Raw genomic sequence first — 16859 nt, 5'->3', positions numbered from 1 at the left:
CCCAGCCAATACAAACTCATATGGGCAGGGATTATCAGAAGTGAAGTCTACAAAATCTGGGAGACTCAAGTTTCATCTTACATTGGTGGGAATTGGTTTGTGAATTGGTTTGGTTTGTGAAACTGCTTCTTTCCTTTCCCTCCCCCAACCCATTTTTGCAGTGAACCTCATGCCCGGTTCTATGCTGCTCAGATTGTGCTGACCTTTGAGTACCTGCACTCACTAGATCTCATCTACCGAGACTTGAAGCCCGAGAACCTCCTCATTGACCAGCAGGGCTACATTGAGGTAAGGTGGCTCCCATCCACCCCGTGAGTCCTCTCATCCTCTGTCATGGACATTTCTGCCCTTTTCAGTATGTCTGGGCATGTAGTTCCTATGAGCATTTGAAGCAATTAACACTTTAAGACATGATGAGTTTTTCCAAATATAAGTCATTTCTTATGAATATGATACAATTGCCCAAAAAAGGAGGAGGATGGGAGGATCAGATCATCCTGTTATTTGGGTTTAGGGGAAATGTGACACTTCAGCCTAGAACCACACACAAAGCCCTACTTACTTGGTTTACCAAAACGCTCCAAATTACCAGATGTTATGTTTTCCCTATCCCTGGCAAATATGTCTATTTTGGATATGTTACACAATTGATTCCCTTTTCTGCATTTCCCAACTTAAACATCTTCTCTTCACGTGTTTCTACTTCTGTTTTCCAAACAAACGGTGCTTTTTGTTTCTCTTATCCTCAGGTAACAGATTTTGGCTTTGCCAAACGAGTGAAAGGCCGAACATGGACCCTTTGTGGAACACCAGAATATCTGGCTCCTGAAATCATTCTGAGCAAGGCGAGTTACCTGTCTCCAGCAATAATGCATGATAGCAGGGATCTCCTAATTCTTCTTATAGTTTCCAGTGATGTGCTACTCATCCTTGGTGTTTGTGATCTGAGCCTGCTTTCCTATTGCAGGGTTATAACAAAGCTGTAGACTGGTGGGCCTTGGGAGTCCTCATCTACGAGATGGCAGCTGGATACCCTCCATTTTTTGCAGACCAGCCCATTCAGATCTATGAGAAAATTGTCTCTGGAAAGGTAACATTTCAGTAGAGAGGCTTGTGTGGATGTGATAGCAGTGGGTTTATAAGATGGTGGCTATCTCGTACATGGCAGAAACGATAGTCTTTGCCATAAGGCCACATCGGGAACTGCCAATATGTTTCTCTATTAATGTTGTTGCAAAGCATAAACATACCTGGTATTCAGTGATGCATGAGCATGCCCTTTACCTGCCAGGAGAATGGTGGACTGAGTGCAGTTCAAGACACTATCAATGAGACAGTGCTTTTCCTTATTATATTTCCCAGTTGGGTCTCTGGCAGTACTCAAAGCTCCCCACCCTCAAGTTAACAAAAGAACTGGTAATCTACATGGGTATTTTATATGTAGTACCTGGCTTTCTTTAGTGGAGAAGAATTATGCTGACTAGGTTATGGAGACTCAAATTCCATTATATTTTAAATACGCTTTAGAATTCTAGTCTGCATTGTGGTGAATAAATAATCTGAGAAGAAATTCTACTCAGTTGAATGCGGTTTTCTGAGGACAGAATTTTAACATGGATAGTTTAAAATGCTGGGCCAGTGTCTGTTATATTTTGTAATATGATGCCTCCCAGTTAAGACTGGGGAGCATCATATGATGTAGGAATAGTGCTGGGTCTTAAAATGATAATCACAATTTGGTGTAGTAATAATAACAACAACAACAAGAACAACAACTCTGGAATTTGAGAATTCAGACTGACAGAGTTTTGGAGCACAATACTTCTGACCTTGCAATAATGGGGAAAAAACAAAGTATGGATCATTGATGTTGCAATCCCAGGTGACAGCAGAATTGATGAGAAGCAACTGGAAAAGCTCACACAATATGAGGATTTAAAGATAGAACTGCAAAGACTCTGGCACAAGCCAGTCAAGGTGGTCCCAGTTGTGATCGGCACACTTGGCTTGCATTTAAAAATAATATGCGCTGACAAAATTACCATCTGTCAGCTGCAAAAGGCCTCCCTACTTGGATCTGCACACATTATTTGCTGATATATCACAGAGTTCTAGGTGCTTGGGAAGTATCTGACATGTGATCAAATACAAAAGTGTACTAATCTTCTTGTGTATCAAATAATGATCATCATCATCATTTCATTTCTTACCTGCCTCTCCTCATGGCTCGAGGCGGGTTACAGAACAATTAAAACACATAAACGCTGCAAAAAATCACAAATATACATATTAAAATGTACCTCTATAAAAGCTACCCACCAAAACATATCTCTTTAAATGCATATTAAAATACACAAAACTAGGAAAGGGGGAAAGAAACATGCGTAAAGATGCTTGGGAAATGACCTTTTATTCGTGATAAAGGCCAATACATTTCACCCTGTGGAAACACTTAAAGCCTTCTTCAGAAGATCATGTAAAATCAAATCTGCAAATATTTCTGAGACTGAAAAATCCAGCTGTTCTGATTTTATATAGCCTGCCGAAGAAGGCCTCAGGGGAGGCTGAAACATTATTTGGCTAATAAAGACTGGCATCTGGATGTTTGTCTCTTTTTCTCTTGTGGGCTTCATTCCCCTAGTTTTGTTCTTTTTCTTAAAATGATCATCAGACCATGTAAGGTGCTCTGCTGAGGGTTAAAAGTTAAACCAAGGAAAAGGGGAGGTACCCAACTCACCCCGCTGTAATTGTAAAACTGTGAATGTTGAGTAATCTTGCTCCCTTCATTTATAATATATCCTAAAAGCTTGGGTTGGGGAAAGGATGACCAAGGAGGGATTCTCCAAACCCTTTCCCACAATGCCTTTATAGAGCGCTGTAATTCCACTTTAAACTACCATGGCTTCATTCTGCATAATCCTGAGAGTTCTGGTTTGCCAAATATACTTTCCATTTTTGGAGAAAAAGCAGGATATAAAGTATAAATCATAACCACCCCCACCTTCTCCAAATCCCAGGATTTCATAGGATGGAGCCATGGCAGTTAATGTGGAATCATGGTTACAGGTAATTATTGTTCAGTGGGAAAGACCTCAACAAGAATGTTAACAACCTAGAGAGATCTAGATGTTTGGTGACCACCTGACTCACCAATCCCCAAAAACAACAACAAGAAGGGGCGGGGGAACTAATGCAGGAATCAAAGATGGTGCGGGCATGCTGCCCTTATCCTTTTAGGAGATAATCTTTATCATCAGATAGGGGTATGCAGATCCAGACTTTCAGCTGTCTTAAGCTGGGACTTGCCAGGTTTCTCAAAATATGCATACCCTCTTTATTTCCCCCCAACTACTTCCTGCTCCAGCCATTTTCTTAAAAAATATGAAAGAGTCCCATGTATACACACCTTGGTTTCTCATGTAACTTCCGCCAGAGTTTTAGGGCAGGAGCAACACTGGTCCAAACTGCTCAACAGTTCATCAGAATTTAGTCATGCCTTTATTGTGGAATAACTGTGTTGTGGTAATCTTCTGTTGTGTTTTGTGTGCCACTTTCTGTAATACTAATAACTGCCATGGTTCACTTCTAAACTGAAATTTCTGCAGGTATATTATGGATCCTGCAATGTCCTTCAGCAAAGGCTTTGTCCTAAATGGTTGAAGTAGTTGTAATTTTTCTTGAGAGTAAGGTCATCATAGTTGGACCTGTGATGTTTTATGTTTGATTTCTGCATCATAATAGCTCTATTAAGCCAATTAATTAAGTGGTACAGGTGTAGTGGTTAAGCAGCCTTTCCAACCTGGTGCTGTCTTGTTGTACTGAACTGCAAGCCCTCATCCCAAGTCTGTAGCCTGCCCAGCTAAGGTATTCTGGGCATTACAGTTTTAACCCTTCTGGGGTGCACCAAAATGGGGAAACCTGATTGGTGTACTGGAGCAGGGATAGAAATCTAGATTAAAATTCTTACACAGCTGTGAAGCTAACTAGGTGACCTTGGTCCAATCACACTGTCCTGGCCTGACCTACTTCACAGTGTTGCTATAAAAACAAAATGGAAGGAGCCCCTTACATTATCCTGAACACTTTGGCAGAAAGGTAGGATATCTATATCATTATTTTAAATAAATAATAGAGCATCATACTGAAAATTAATTGTATAGCTGAATCAGTTCTGCTGTTCAAAGGGAAAGTAAAGTACTTTTAACTCTAGGCTTTGGCTCCCAGTTTAGGAAAACAGACCAAGAAATAATAACTGAGGATTACAGATGAGGCCGTCATGATTGCAGCCCAGCCAAATACAATGAATAATAATTCTAGCTATTGGAAGAGGTTGGGTCTTCCTTTAAGGGAAAATTGCAAGCCCTGTTCTAAAATAAAATAAAATAAAATGTGAAATCAAATTATTATTATTTTTGCAAGATTGACTGGCATGAGATTCAAAACTGCCATGGAGTTCTATTGCATTCACAACCAAACAGGACACTTAAGCCTTTCACCAAAATCCACTCTTGGTTACCCCAAATTTTCTGTTTCAGCAGAAATAATTAGAGGTGATAGTGGTGAAAGCCACCTTCTTTCTTGTTTAAAATAACCTGGAGTCAACAGTCCTTGCAGGTCTATTGCAGATCACCCAAACATCTACTTTTGGGTCACAGTTTATGTTGTGACTAGGCCTGAAGTAGAGCTAAATACAGAATAGCAGCTATGAGACTTTCTGGGTATATTGGTAAGTTACAATATTTTAAAACAGACTTTGGAGAGGGAGGAAGTTTGAAAGGTTAAAGGAAGTCCTCTTTTTGCTGCTACTGTATCAAGACTGTGCTAAAAGCCATATGTAATTCTATTTAAGTCCATGAGAGCTAGACATTGTTGCAGAAACAGCATCTTGAATTCCTGAAAATGTGCAAGATGCTCTAGGTCCAAAGCTTGTGACAAACTTTTCCGTTTCAAGCATGCAGTGAATATTAATCTTTCACTATAGAACATGACAAACTTGCTGTCCTTTCCTTTAACTGTGATTGTAAGACTTCCCAAGAAGACAAAATGATTAACCGGTTGTTGACTTTGTATCCAGGTTCGCTTCCCCTCTCACTTCAGCTCAGACCTGAAGGATCTGTTGCGTAACTTGCTCCAGGTAGACCTCACCAAACGCTTTGGCAACCTCAAAAATGGAGTTAATGACATCAAGAACCACAAGTGGTTTGTTACCACTGATTGGATTGCCATCTACCAACGGAAGGTGAGCCGTAGGGCCAAAGCACAGGGCCCCATTATAGTACCTTGCAGGCATCCACCCGCATCAGAGAATTAATACCATCTGCATCCAGATGGCCAAAGAAGTTCCTTTTGAACCATAAAGTATATAATTAATACCATCTGGATCCAGATGGCCAAAGAAGTTCCTTTTGAGCCATAAAGTATATGGCAACATAAATGCTTGTTTTGAATTTCTCAAAAGATGGTGTAAACATTACCTCGTTCATCTTCCACAACTTCACTAGGCCTACAGAAGAATGTACTAGCAATGTTTAACCTTGTAGGACTCAGGCCTCTTCTATACTGCCAAGCTGAGTAGTTGTTGCTAGACCTATCATTCATGAAGTAGATTGAAAACTTCACTTTTTCTCCTGGATCCGTTAAGGATACTAAGGTAGTGTTTTATGACCTATAGTTAAAGGCAGACAGCTGGACTGCAACTCCTCAACCTTTTCCCATGTAACTGATGGAAAGGAATAATAGGAATTTAACTCCAGCATGATCTGGTGGGTCGGGCTTCCCCTGTGTCTGCTATGATCCATCTGAAGGCACCTTTGGAGATTGAGACTGTAGATTTGGGTTAGTTGTAGACTGGACGTCTATGCAAGAATTGGATTCATCTCTGCTTTGGAAGCAGGTGTGCTGACTCCTAGTAGTAGTTAGTAGAAGTTAGTAGAAGAGAGGTGTCCACAGTTCCACTGCTGAACAACTCCCACAGTTAGAAAGAACTGTGGAACAGTAGTGGAATTCTCTTCCCCAGATTGTGGTGGAGGCTCCTTCTTTGGAGGCTTTTAAACAGAGGCTGGATAGCCATTTGTCAGGAGTGCGTTGAATGTGATTTTCCTTCTTGCCAGGGGGTTGGACTGAATGGCCACAAGGTCTCTTCTAACTCAATGATTATATGATTCTGTGATTCCAATCTCCTTTCCAGACTTTTCTGAAGTCCCCTCTTTATAAACAGATAGATAAGCATGTGTCTTACAAAGAGACACACAGCTCCTTCAGGCTTCTTCAGTGGGTCCAGCTGAATTTGAGATATGCCACTGGGCCTCCTGGCTATTGAAGTGGTTCTCACTTGCCATAGAGTGGTACAGCCCCTTCCATGGCTGAGCGCAAATCCCTGTGTTTTCCAGCTCATCTGTTTTTAAAGGTTTGTTTTCGGTTTGCTGAAGCTCAGATTGGGCTTCTTGTATAATAAATGCCCCAAGACGATGGCCCACGATAAGCTGTTCCTTTGTTCCCTCTGCTTTCCAGGTGGAAGCCCCCTTTATACCAAAGTGCAAAGGCCCTGGCGATACAAGTAACTTTGACGACTATGAGGAAGAGGAGATCCGAGTGTCCATCACGGAGAAGTGCGCCAAGGAGTTTGCAGAATTTTAGGGCCAGCCCCCTCCCCCTTGCTTTGTGTGCCCAGGGAAAGGAAGGGCTGGATTTGATCAGCCCAAGGGCCAGAGTTCCTTGCCTATATGTTAATTTTGGGAGGTGGGAGAGTGTTGGGGTTCACCAGGATCTGTTTGGGAAGAAGAAAGAAAAAGGGGAGTTAATTTTGAAGCTGTAGAAAAGGGAGGAGTCTCAAAGGGGCCCTCCATCCGCCTCCCACCGCAAGCTGCAAGGTGGTTCCCAGGCACTCTCAGGCAGGTTTTAAACAAATTCCCTTCTTCCTCACACTGACTCCAACCCATACACAAACCCAAATCAAACAATCCCTGGTTTATTGATGGCTTTCCCCCCTCCTTTTCTTTTCTTTTCTTTTTTTGAGGGGAAAGGGGGTATTTTGCAATTCATCCTCACCTATAAGGTTTGGTTCATGGGGCATTGCAAAAAAATAATAATAATTCTAGAGGGGGGAGGGCAAGAAGTAAACACATCCAGATGGCACTTTGGTGTTCAGACCAGCACTGCATGGGTTAATGGCCCAGCCTTCTCCCCTCGCCCTGTAGGACAAGCCTGTCCTTTTATCAATGTTTTTCCCTAGGCTCCTTTTATTAACTTTAAAGAAAAGTTTAAAGAAATAGTTGGCTGGCTTTAAAAAAATGGTTTTAACAGTCTTGGTGGGACAGTGCTTTCATATGTTCTGTTTCTGGAACACTTAAAATAAAATTCAGCAGGAATTTTAACTCTGTAAAAAAACAGCTGGGTTTTAGCGTAAAGAATTTGGTTTGGGGGGAGGGATAGAAAAGGCAATTATTTCCCATCTTAGTCCTCTGGTCTGTGGGAAGGAGGGAGGGCATAATACTCATACCTTTAAGGGGGGGAGGGGGGAGTGATTGGTTGATAGCTGGTGCAGGAGTATTAAGAGAAGGGACCCTGACTGGTTTGTCTTTCTTAAATGTGCACACACCCCTTCTCTCTCCCATCCCCTCTCCACATCCAAAATGCCTCTGAAGAACAGCTCCACTGCCCTGTAAGAGTGGAGGAGAAACAAGCCAGCTCTCGTCTGCTCTTGGAAACATCTGTATTTAACTAGCGGTGCCTCAGACAGGCTTACCCCTCTTGGTAGCAGCTGGGATGGGCAAAATACAGTCGTGCACAGACTTTCCCAGCCTATTTCAAACCTTGCCCCCATGCTCATGATATCGGGATCTTTCCAGCCCTGTGACAGAAATTCCATCACTCTAGTCCTCAAGGGCTACATCCACTTGCCGTGTGCTTATGCTCTACTGACAGGGTGTGGATGGAAGGCCTAGTCCTACTGAAAAGGGGCAGAGAGGTGTTGAGAAGATCTATCAATTCGCGCAAGCTGATACCAGTGCTAACAAGGGAGGTGCCCTGTTCTGACTTGGCATGAGAAGTGGCGTCCACTGTGGAATAGTTTTCTCAGAGAGATCTGGATGCCAAGGTAGCTGTGGCTCAAAGGGTGTGGAGGGAGGGCGCCTTGTGTTTCTCCCTGAATTTGTTCTGACTCTTTCCCTCCCCTTTCCAATGCAATGCCTCTTTGTGTTCTGTCTTCACCTACCCCACTCCAAACACTTTCTATACTCACCACCAGTTTAGTTTCTTCTGTTCTCTTTCCGTGGCTGAGGAGCAAAGCAGGCTTCTCTTAGATTGGTAGATGAATTATATAACATGTACAGAAGCGCTGTGAGGAGTAGACAAGCTTCGCTTGCCTCTCCAACTCCTTTTCCCACCAAGAAGTTCATCCGCCCCCCACTCTGGGTTGGGTTGGGGAGAAGGGGAGCTGAGTCGCCACCCGCTCCCTGCCTCGGAAAAGAAAACACACTTCTATGTAATCCAACAAAACTTGTTTCACAGAGGAAAACAACAGCGACAACAAACCCTACTTCCTCTTTAACAGTGTGCTTTGTTGTAAACATATTTGAAACTATTACCAATAAAGTTTTGTTTAAAAAAACACAGTTCAAAATTGTTCTTGTAAAAGGGAGCAAGGGTGGTTGAAAGAAGAAACAGGGAGGGCCTGAGCTGAACTTCACAACAAATCTAAACAATTAAATAGAGTAGTTTAATTAACTGTGGGTGCCCAAATGTTTTGGCCTTCAACTCCCAGAAATTCTAACAGCTGGTAAACTGACTGGGATTTCTGGGAGTTGTAGGCCAAAACACCTGGGGAACCACAAAATGAGAACCACTGAAATAGAGGGAAAGCAGTCAGGATGCTAAAAAAAAAAGATAGCTCTGGGTGACCTGTTAATCTTCCAGGTATCCCAAAATACTATTGAATTCAGCACTGACACAACCTACTGCAAAGTAGGATTTTTCACAACATTTCTGAATTGATTGATGTGGCTGAAGGTGTGGGTTGGTTGAGCTGGAATGCTGTTGTGATCTGCTTGAGCCATATTAGTAAAAATGTATTGTTTTGAAAGTACTGATCAGTATTTCTATGCCAGTATTAGGGACTGAGACTGTTCAGTTCTGTTTTTCTCTTGAGCACTTCTGCCATTTTGGAGAAGATGAAAAGGCAGAGTAATCAACTGGCCAGATTCACTAGGCCTGTGCCTTCATACTTCTGTACTAAAGTATGTTGTCTTTAGAAAATGCACACTCTGCTCATTATAAAAAGAAGACACAATGTTATCTGTATTGGAAATACGTCCCATCATGTGTGTCCAGTTACATAATTAATTACTCTGGTGTTTGTTCAGTTTCTCCCAGTGCAAAATTAATCTGCTCAATGTCGTGAAGGGTTGGGCAGGCAAAACAGAAATCACAAGCAAAAAATATGTTCTGAATGTTAAGAACTCGGCCACGATTTTTAAAAATTTCTAAACAATAATAACAATAACAGTAGTAAGATCAGTAGTGAACTCCTTAACTACCAAATGTACAACACCAGCAGAGCATTGCACAGTTTCCATTTGGATTTCAAATTTTTCTCTTCCATTCATAGCTGAAATAAGATTGCCTAGCTTGTCGGAATAGTTGACTCAAACCTAACTTTGCTATTGACTCAAGAGTGTAGTTTTTTTATCGCTTGCCTAGGAAAAGGTGGATTCTCTTTCTCCCCTAGACTACTAAGATTTGTGATACACTAGCACAAGTTATTGGCATTATGTTCTAGACAATTTTATTATGTTGCTGCAGACTTCTTTCTTACAATGGATATATGTGCCTAGTTTTACTGCTTCTGACTTGGGAGATCTCCAAGTTCAAACAAAGCAATGGAATAAAGGTAGAGTGGAAAGCGAGAAAGGAACCACCTCTTTGAGAGCCAACAGCCGTTCTGTGTATATCAAGGACTCCACAGCTACGTCATGCTATCTCTACTTTTGAATTACCCTTGTTGCTTATCCAGTTCACTGAAATGTAGGACTTCTCAGGAGAGTTGCTTAGAGGATCTTTTTTGACACTTTCCTTTTCTGGCCTAAAGTAGAAAACTTGATTGTTTTTCCCAAAATCACTCAAGATCGTTTGATAAAAACGTGTCATTTTGCCTCTTGGTAAATGCTCTTATATTGTTTCAAAAGCATGAATGCTGTTTTGACCAGAGATGGAAATAGTGTATATATACCATGGCTTGAATCAAAACGTAAGTAACTCCCATCACTTTTTTAAAAATCTATTCTAGTGGGATAAACATTTGGATTTTGTTTATATATTTCCCTTCAAGTTACTTATCGACTTGTGAACCTCTCATAGGATTTTTTGGGACACACAGAGGTCGTTTGCCATTGTCTTCTGCTGAAACAGATCCAACAGCCCCTGGTGCTCTCTGACAGTTCTCCATCCAATAACTATCTTGGGCTCGCCCTCTTCCAAGATCAGGCAGGGTCTGTTATTCTCGGGGCATTTAGATCTAGAATTAGATTTTAGGCTTGTGTTATATGAATGGACACTTCTCCTAACCACTTGCCTCTTAACACATATTTTTGTCCTCTCTAAATTGTTCTCTAAACCCTGCTATTAAGATAGTTAGTGGGGGCTTAATTGGCATGGATGTGGGAGTAAAGTTGGAAAGTTGCCATCCTTGGCCCTGTTTGTTATAATAGGACCCAACATGGTGGCTCATAAGGAAACATTTTTAAAGGTTGCCATTATTGAGAGACAAAATGGGAAAGCAGGTATGTTGAAGTTGTAATCCAAACACAGCCAAATAATTCTTGTATGCCTTCAGTTTGACAATGCATATTAATTGATAGGCCCTTCTAACAATAATACTATATAGACAAAATAAACTAGAAAAAGTCAAGCACAGAAGGCGCCGATTGGCTTTTGAACCTTACAGACATACTCTGATGGGAACAATGTCCAAGCTACAATAATGTCATAATAATTTATATATCTTTGAAAATTTAAATGAAGTTAAAAGATAGAAGGAAACGTCTTATATATAGTATGATAAATGGGACAAGACATAATGATGCACTAATCTGAGGTGAAAAACAGTTTTAAATTTTATTATTTATTTTTAAACATACTATTTTAGTTTTTGTAGGTGGGAGGAATGTAGGGATTTGCTAATATGTAATTTTAGGAAAAATATATAAGGATTAAAATGTTTATAGGGAAAGTGACATACAGTAGAGTCTCACTTATCCAACATAAACGGGCCAGCAAAATGTTGGATAAGAGAAAATATTGGCTAATAAGGAGGGATTAAGGAAAAGCCTACTAAACATCAAGTTATGTTATGATTTTACAAATTAATCACCAAAACATCATATTTTACAACAAATCGACAGAAAAGGCAGTTCAATACACGATAACGTTATGTAGTAATTACTGTATTTAGGAATTTAGCACCAAAACATCGCAATGTATTGAAACAGCTGTGGATTCAGGCAGGAGGCAGGCTGCGTTGGATAATACAGAATGTTGGATGAGCAAAGGTTGGATAAGCGAGGCTCTACAGTATATCACAATGTGTAAAATGGAACACCTATACTTAAAATTATTTTTAAAAGCTGGATCAGCATGTTGTAGCAAGATTTAAGAGGAACTGAGCCAGTGTAGTAATCTAAGTGCTAGACTAAAATTCTGGAATCGAGATACCAAATCCCAGTTTTTCAGCCATGGAAATCAGGTCGGTGACCTTGGGCAAATCAAACTCGGTCTCAGAGGAAGGCAAATGCCCTTCTGGACAAATCTTGCCAAGAAAACCATGCAGTAGATTCATCTTAGGATCACCACAAATTGCAAACGAAGGCACATAAGAACAATAAGACCTACCTACCCATCTAGTGATGTGTGTGTGTGTGTGTGTTTACACAGACTGGATACAAAGTTTATGTAGGAATCCATATAAGTGTGAAAGTTCCTCACAAGGGGATATCTCATTCTATCCTGTAACCAAGCTGTATGTTTACCAGTTACTCCTGGTATCTTTGAAATGTATGCTTGAGGGAAAACTTCACATAAGAAAATTTATCTAAGATTCTACTGAAATATTTCCAAGTAGTTGCTCTGGAAACCTCTTGGGAGCACAAATTCTTCTGTTTAGGACAGCTCATTATTTTGACTTAATTTGAAATTTAAAGTTAAACATGGGGATAGATGAGGGTTTTTTTTAACCAAAACAAATCTGGAGTATTTAATTTATTCCCACAGTTGGAAGGTGAATGGCTAAGGAAATGAGCTGGCTGCACTCTTAAACATTTCCTGTTGCTGACTCACTTGGTGAAGATCCTAGATCCTTTTCTGAGCCCCTGAGCGCTTCTACACTGATACTAGAATCCAGTTGGGAACTGGTTCAAAAGGAACCAGTTTCTCTGCAGGGTGATTTGGTTGGCAGGCCTAGAACCAATTTGAGGCAAGTAAGGTGATTACATTTAATGTGAAACCTGGCCTCAAACTGGTTTGCAGGTCTGTTCCCGTCCCCCCATTTCCCAAGGTAATGCTCATCAGGTCACCAGAGGCATATGGGGTGAAACAAAAAGGGAAAAGTGACAGGAGCAGAGGCAATCAATTCCCTTCTCAGGGGCTCAAACAACTCCCTCCTGCTGACATGATCTTGGGCTGTTTCTTGGCAGCTCCCTGGTCTATAATTTCTTCAGCAAAGGAAGGTGTATATGAGGGGCTGCGGTGGTGCAATGGGTCAAACGGTTGAGCTGCTGAGTTTGCTGACTGAAAGGCTGGCGGCTCAAATCTGTGAGATAGGGTGAGCTCCCGCTGTTAGGCCCAGCTCCTGCCAACCTAGCAGTTTGAAAGCATGCAAATGTGAGTAGATCAATAGGTATGGCCTCGGTGGGAAGGTAAATGGTGCTCCATGCAGTCATGCCAGCCACATGAGGTGTCTACAGACAACACAGGCTCGTCAGCTTAGAAATGGAGATGAGTGCTACCCTCCAGAGCCGGAGATGAAGGAGAAGCCTTTATCTTTATGTATCTGTATTTCATTGTTTTGAGGCATTGAATGTATGCATATTCCTGTATATGCTGGAATCTGCCCTGTGTCCCCTTGGGGAGATAGGGCAGGATATAAATAAAGTGTTGTTGTTGTTGTTATTATTATTATTATGCACTCTGCAATTTGCATAGCCAATTTCACTTGAAATCTGTACAGAAAACAGCTGCAGTTCATTTTTGGCTAAACTTGGATTTTAATGGGACTTTTAAAAAGTGCCGTATTATCCTTGATGTACGTTGCAGCACACATTGGCAGTGTGCTTTGTGTGGCCACCACAACCTCAAGTCAACTTCAAACTGCATTATAGTGTCAGTGTAGAAGCGGCTTCTGTTTCCCATCAGTAATGGGAGGGGCTATGATTACAGTTGCTATGGTCCACAATGCCTATTAGCATTCAATCTCTCTAGCATGGAAATCATGGGTCAAGGTAGCCTGCATATTCTTCTGTTGCAAGACAATTGTGTGGCACCGATGAAAGCATTCAGAAGAATGTAGTAGAAGAATGCAATATGTCTGGAATCTTTCTAAAAATTACTGCCTTGGTATAATTGCTGGACTATATGTGGATTGCGAAGTGGAGTGGGAAGATCGAAAGACAATCTGGCAAAATGGCACTACCCAAAAGAATCCTCCACCTTGTGTGACTGTGGAGCAGAACAGACAACTCTGCATCTGTGTGCTTGTCCGCAGTGTCCTGCCTCATGTACAGAAGAATTGTTTGAGGCCACAAACAATATGGTTACTGTTGACCCTTTTTGGCCAAAAGATATTTAGCTGCTTGTGCTCCTTCTATTTTTATCAGTTTTATATGCAATGCTTTTGATACAAAATAAATAAATGTTGAATAATGCTGTTTAAATTATCATGGCAAGGTTAGATGGGACCCTAAAAGGCACACATTTGGGCCCCTAATTTTGCTTTCAATTTTTAACAAAAAACAACTAGCAGGGCATATTATAGCTGCACTCATAAAGTGTCTCTGAGCTCTGTATTTCTCTCTTGCCCCTTTGGTGTAAAACAAAGCTGTTAGTGTACATTGTAATAGATGTGTGTAGACCAGCAACCTCCTTGTTATGTGTTTCTGTTTTCTGGATCTCTCTCTGGGATGCATGCCAGATCTCATTGACAAAGTCCATCCCCTTCCACTGTATTTTGATTTTGGGTCAGTTCAGAGTAATTGGGCTGCTGTAAGTTACTATTCCCTGTAGTAACCTATGGATGTGAGAGATGGACCTTAGGGAAGGCTGAGTGAAGGAAGATAGATGCTTTTGAACTGTGGTGTTGGAGGAAAATTCTGAGAGTGCCTTGGACCGCAAGAAGATCCAACCAGTCCATACTTCAGGAAATAAAGCCTGACTGCTCATTGGAGGGAAGGATATTAGAGGCCAAGATGAAGTACTTTGGTCACATAATGAGAAGACAAGAAAGCTTGGAGAAAACAATGATGCTGGGGAAAATGGAAGGAAAAAGGAAGAGGGGCTGACCAAGGGCAAGATGGATTAATGGTATCCTTGAAGTCACTGGCTTGATTCTGAAGGAGCTGGGGGTGGTGATGGCCAACAGGGAGCTCTGGCATGGGCTGGTCACAAAGAGTTGGAAGTGACTGAACGAATAGACAACAAGTTTTCTGGGCTGTATGGCCATGTTCTAGAAGCATTCTCTCCTGACCTTTCACCTGCATATATGGTAGGCATCCTCAGAGGTAATGGAATGCTGGAAATCCACACATCCATAGTTGTGTGGCATGTTACAACAATTATCCTGCTCTGAAATTAACTTGTATTAAGGGGAAAGAGGTAGTTATTTCTTTCAGGATTGAATGAGTGAAGAGGATAGGCTAGCCCAGTGGTTCTCAACCTGTGGGTCCCCAGGTGTTTTGGCCTATAAGTTCCAGAAATCCCAGCCAGTTAACAGCTGTTAGGATTTCTGGGAGTTGAAGGCCAAAACATCTGGGGACCCACAGATTGAGAACCACTGGGCTAGCCTCATTCCAAAAGAGATTGTAGAGAACAGGGCCAAGAACACTGAAGCCAGCAAGATGTAGTTTCCTTGAAGTGGGTGAAATTGAGCACTATAGGCGAGTGGATAATTGGCCCTCCAGATCTTCCCACCTGGATGGCAAACGGGCCAATTCACTTCCAAAGCTGGATAGCTACCTTTGCCCACCCCTGCTATACCTGAATGCTAGCTGATGCACGGCACATTCGATGACTGCAAGCCATCCCTATCTTTGGGGAAAGTGAGGCACCTGCAGTAGCTGATCTTGGCTATCATAAAAGTATATCAAATTGTTATTTGTTATTCAGTTTTTAGTGCAAGGGAGAAGCACTATTGCTTATTTCTTTATTTAGTTACAGTACTTATATTCCACTCTTCTCACCCTGTAGGGGACTCAGGGCGGGTCACAGAACACATATATGGCAAACATCCTAGGCCAATTATATAATGACAAGACTGACAACAGATAGAGGTACATTTAGGCTTTTTCTCATTATTTGCCATCTTTTGGAGGCCTTGCTCGGTTCCGGTCACAGGTGGTGCTGTCGCTCCATCTCCTTGCCGAAGAGTTATGTTTGTAAACTTTCTTCCCAAATGCCCTATGCCTTAAATAGGTAAAGGTAAAGGTAGTCCCCTGACATTAAGTCCAGTCATGTCTGACTCTGGGGTGTGGTGCTCATCTCCATTTCTAAGCCGAAGAGCCAGCGTTGTCCATAGACACCTCCAAGGTCATGTAGCCGGCATGACTGTATGGAGCACATGCCTTAAATACCTCCCCAATTAATGTGGTTCCTATTCACCTCACATTGCTGTTTTCCATCTGCTAAGTGGGTGAGGGAGCTGGGCTGAAGGTCAGGCGCTCACCCTGACCTGGCTTCGAACTGTCAACCTTTTGGTTGGCAAGATTTACTGCAGCTGCAGCTGGTGATTAACCTGCTGTGCCGAAATAACAGCCAGCCAGCCTTGGTGACTATGAGCCTTGGGTTGATGCTTGGGAGGCCTTTGATCAGGCATATACCAAACTGCTGGCCACAAAGGGCTCCAGCCTGAAGGAAGCAGAGTACATGCGTCAACAAGACTTCAGTTGTTTGTGTGGACGTTCATTCGTTTTTGTCTAGTCACCGAGGAAAGATAACGAGTTAAATTTCATTCCTCATCCCAATTAAAGTGGACATATTGAATCAATGGGGCATGTGTTTTGTGCCAACTTACTGTTCAGTAATTGATCCAGTGCATCTATGCTAATTGGGACTAGTAGTTGGAGTTAGGCCTCTGTCGACATGTTGAGCTCCTATTTTCCACATATTTCAGATACTATTTGGTATCATGAAGGTTTAGGGAACAGATCCAGACCTGATAGAAGAGCAGTGGCTCTATAATGGACAGGCATTGTTAGGATTTCTTTGGACAGCCACTGAGAAGCGTCAGTGTGTTGGATGAGGACTGGTGGCTGGCATCCCTCACCCCCTGGCTGCCTGCCAGTCACACACTCTCAGCCTCAGAGGAAAGCAATGGCAAAACCTCTGAAGTCAGGGTTGCCAAGAAATCCAGCAAGAGGGTTGACTACCAGGTGATGCGTCAAGACTTTGAGAAGCATGTGCATACATCCCTTATCCATAGGCATCAGCTTCCCTCCATGAAGAACAGGGTTTTTTTCCCCAACTTTATTTATTTATTTATTTATTTATTTATTTGGGGTTCTTTTACCCCGCCCTTCTCACCCCGAAGGGGACTCAGAGCGGCCGTACAAAAGCAAAGGCAGCATTCGATGCCTGCATCATAAACAATCATACATAAACTT

General features: G+C 41.9%; 1 protein-coding gene across 1 annotated transcript in view; it reads left to right on the top strand.

Moving 5' to 3' along the window:
• The window catches only part of PRKACA (protein kinase cAMP-activated catalytic subunit alpha), a 42576-nt gene extending 34306 nt beyond the window's left edge, over positions 1-8270 (top strand). The window contains exons 6-10 of the mRNA XM_060764894.2: positions 162-288; positions 750-845; positions 968-1090; positions 5075-5239; positions 6511-8270. Coding sequence (XP_060620877.2) covers positions 162-288; positions 750-845; positions 968-1090; positions 5075-5239; positions 6511-6636 — 637 coding nt within the window. The 3' untranslated portion in view covers positions 6637-8270. The remainder of the gene's footprint in view (positions 1-161; positions 289-749; positions 846-967; positions 1091-5074; positions 5240-6510) is intronic.
• Positions 8271-16859: the final 8589 nt, after the last annotated feature.

The sequence above is a fragment of the Anolis sagrei genome, chromosome 2, assembly GCF_037176765.1.
Source record: "Anolis sagrei isolate rAnoSag1 chromosome 2, rAnoSag1.mat, whole genome shotgun sequence".
Classification (NCBI taxonomy): domain Eukaryota; kingdom Metazoa; phylum Chordata; class Lepidosauria; order Squamata; family Dactyloidae; genus Anolis; species Anolis sagrei.
The sequence above is the reverse complement of the archived record's forward strand: the minus strand, read 5'-3'. Positions and strand labels throughout refer to the sequence as shown.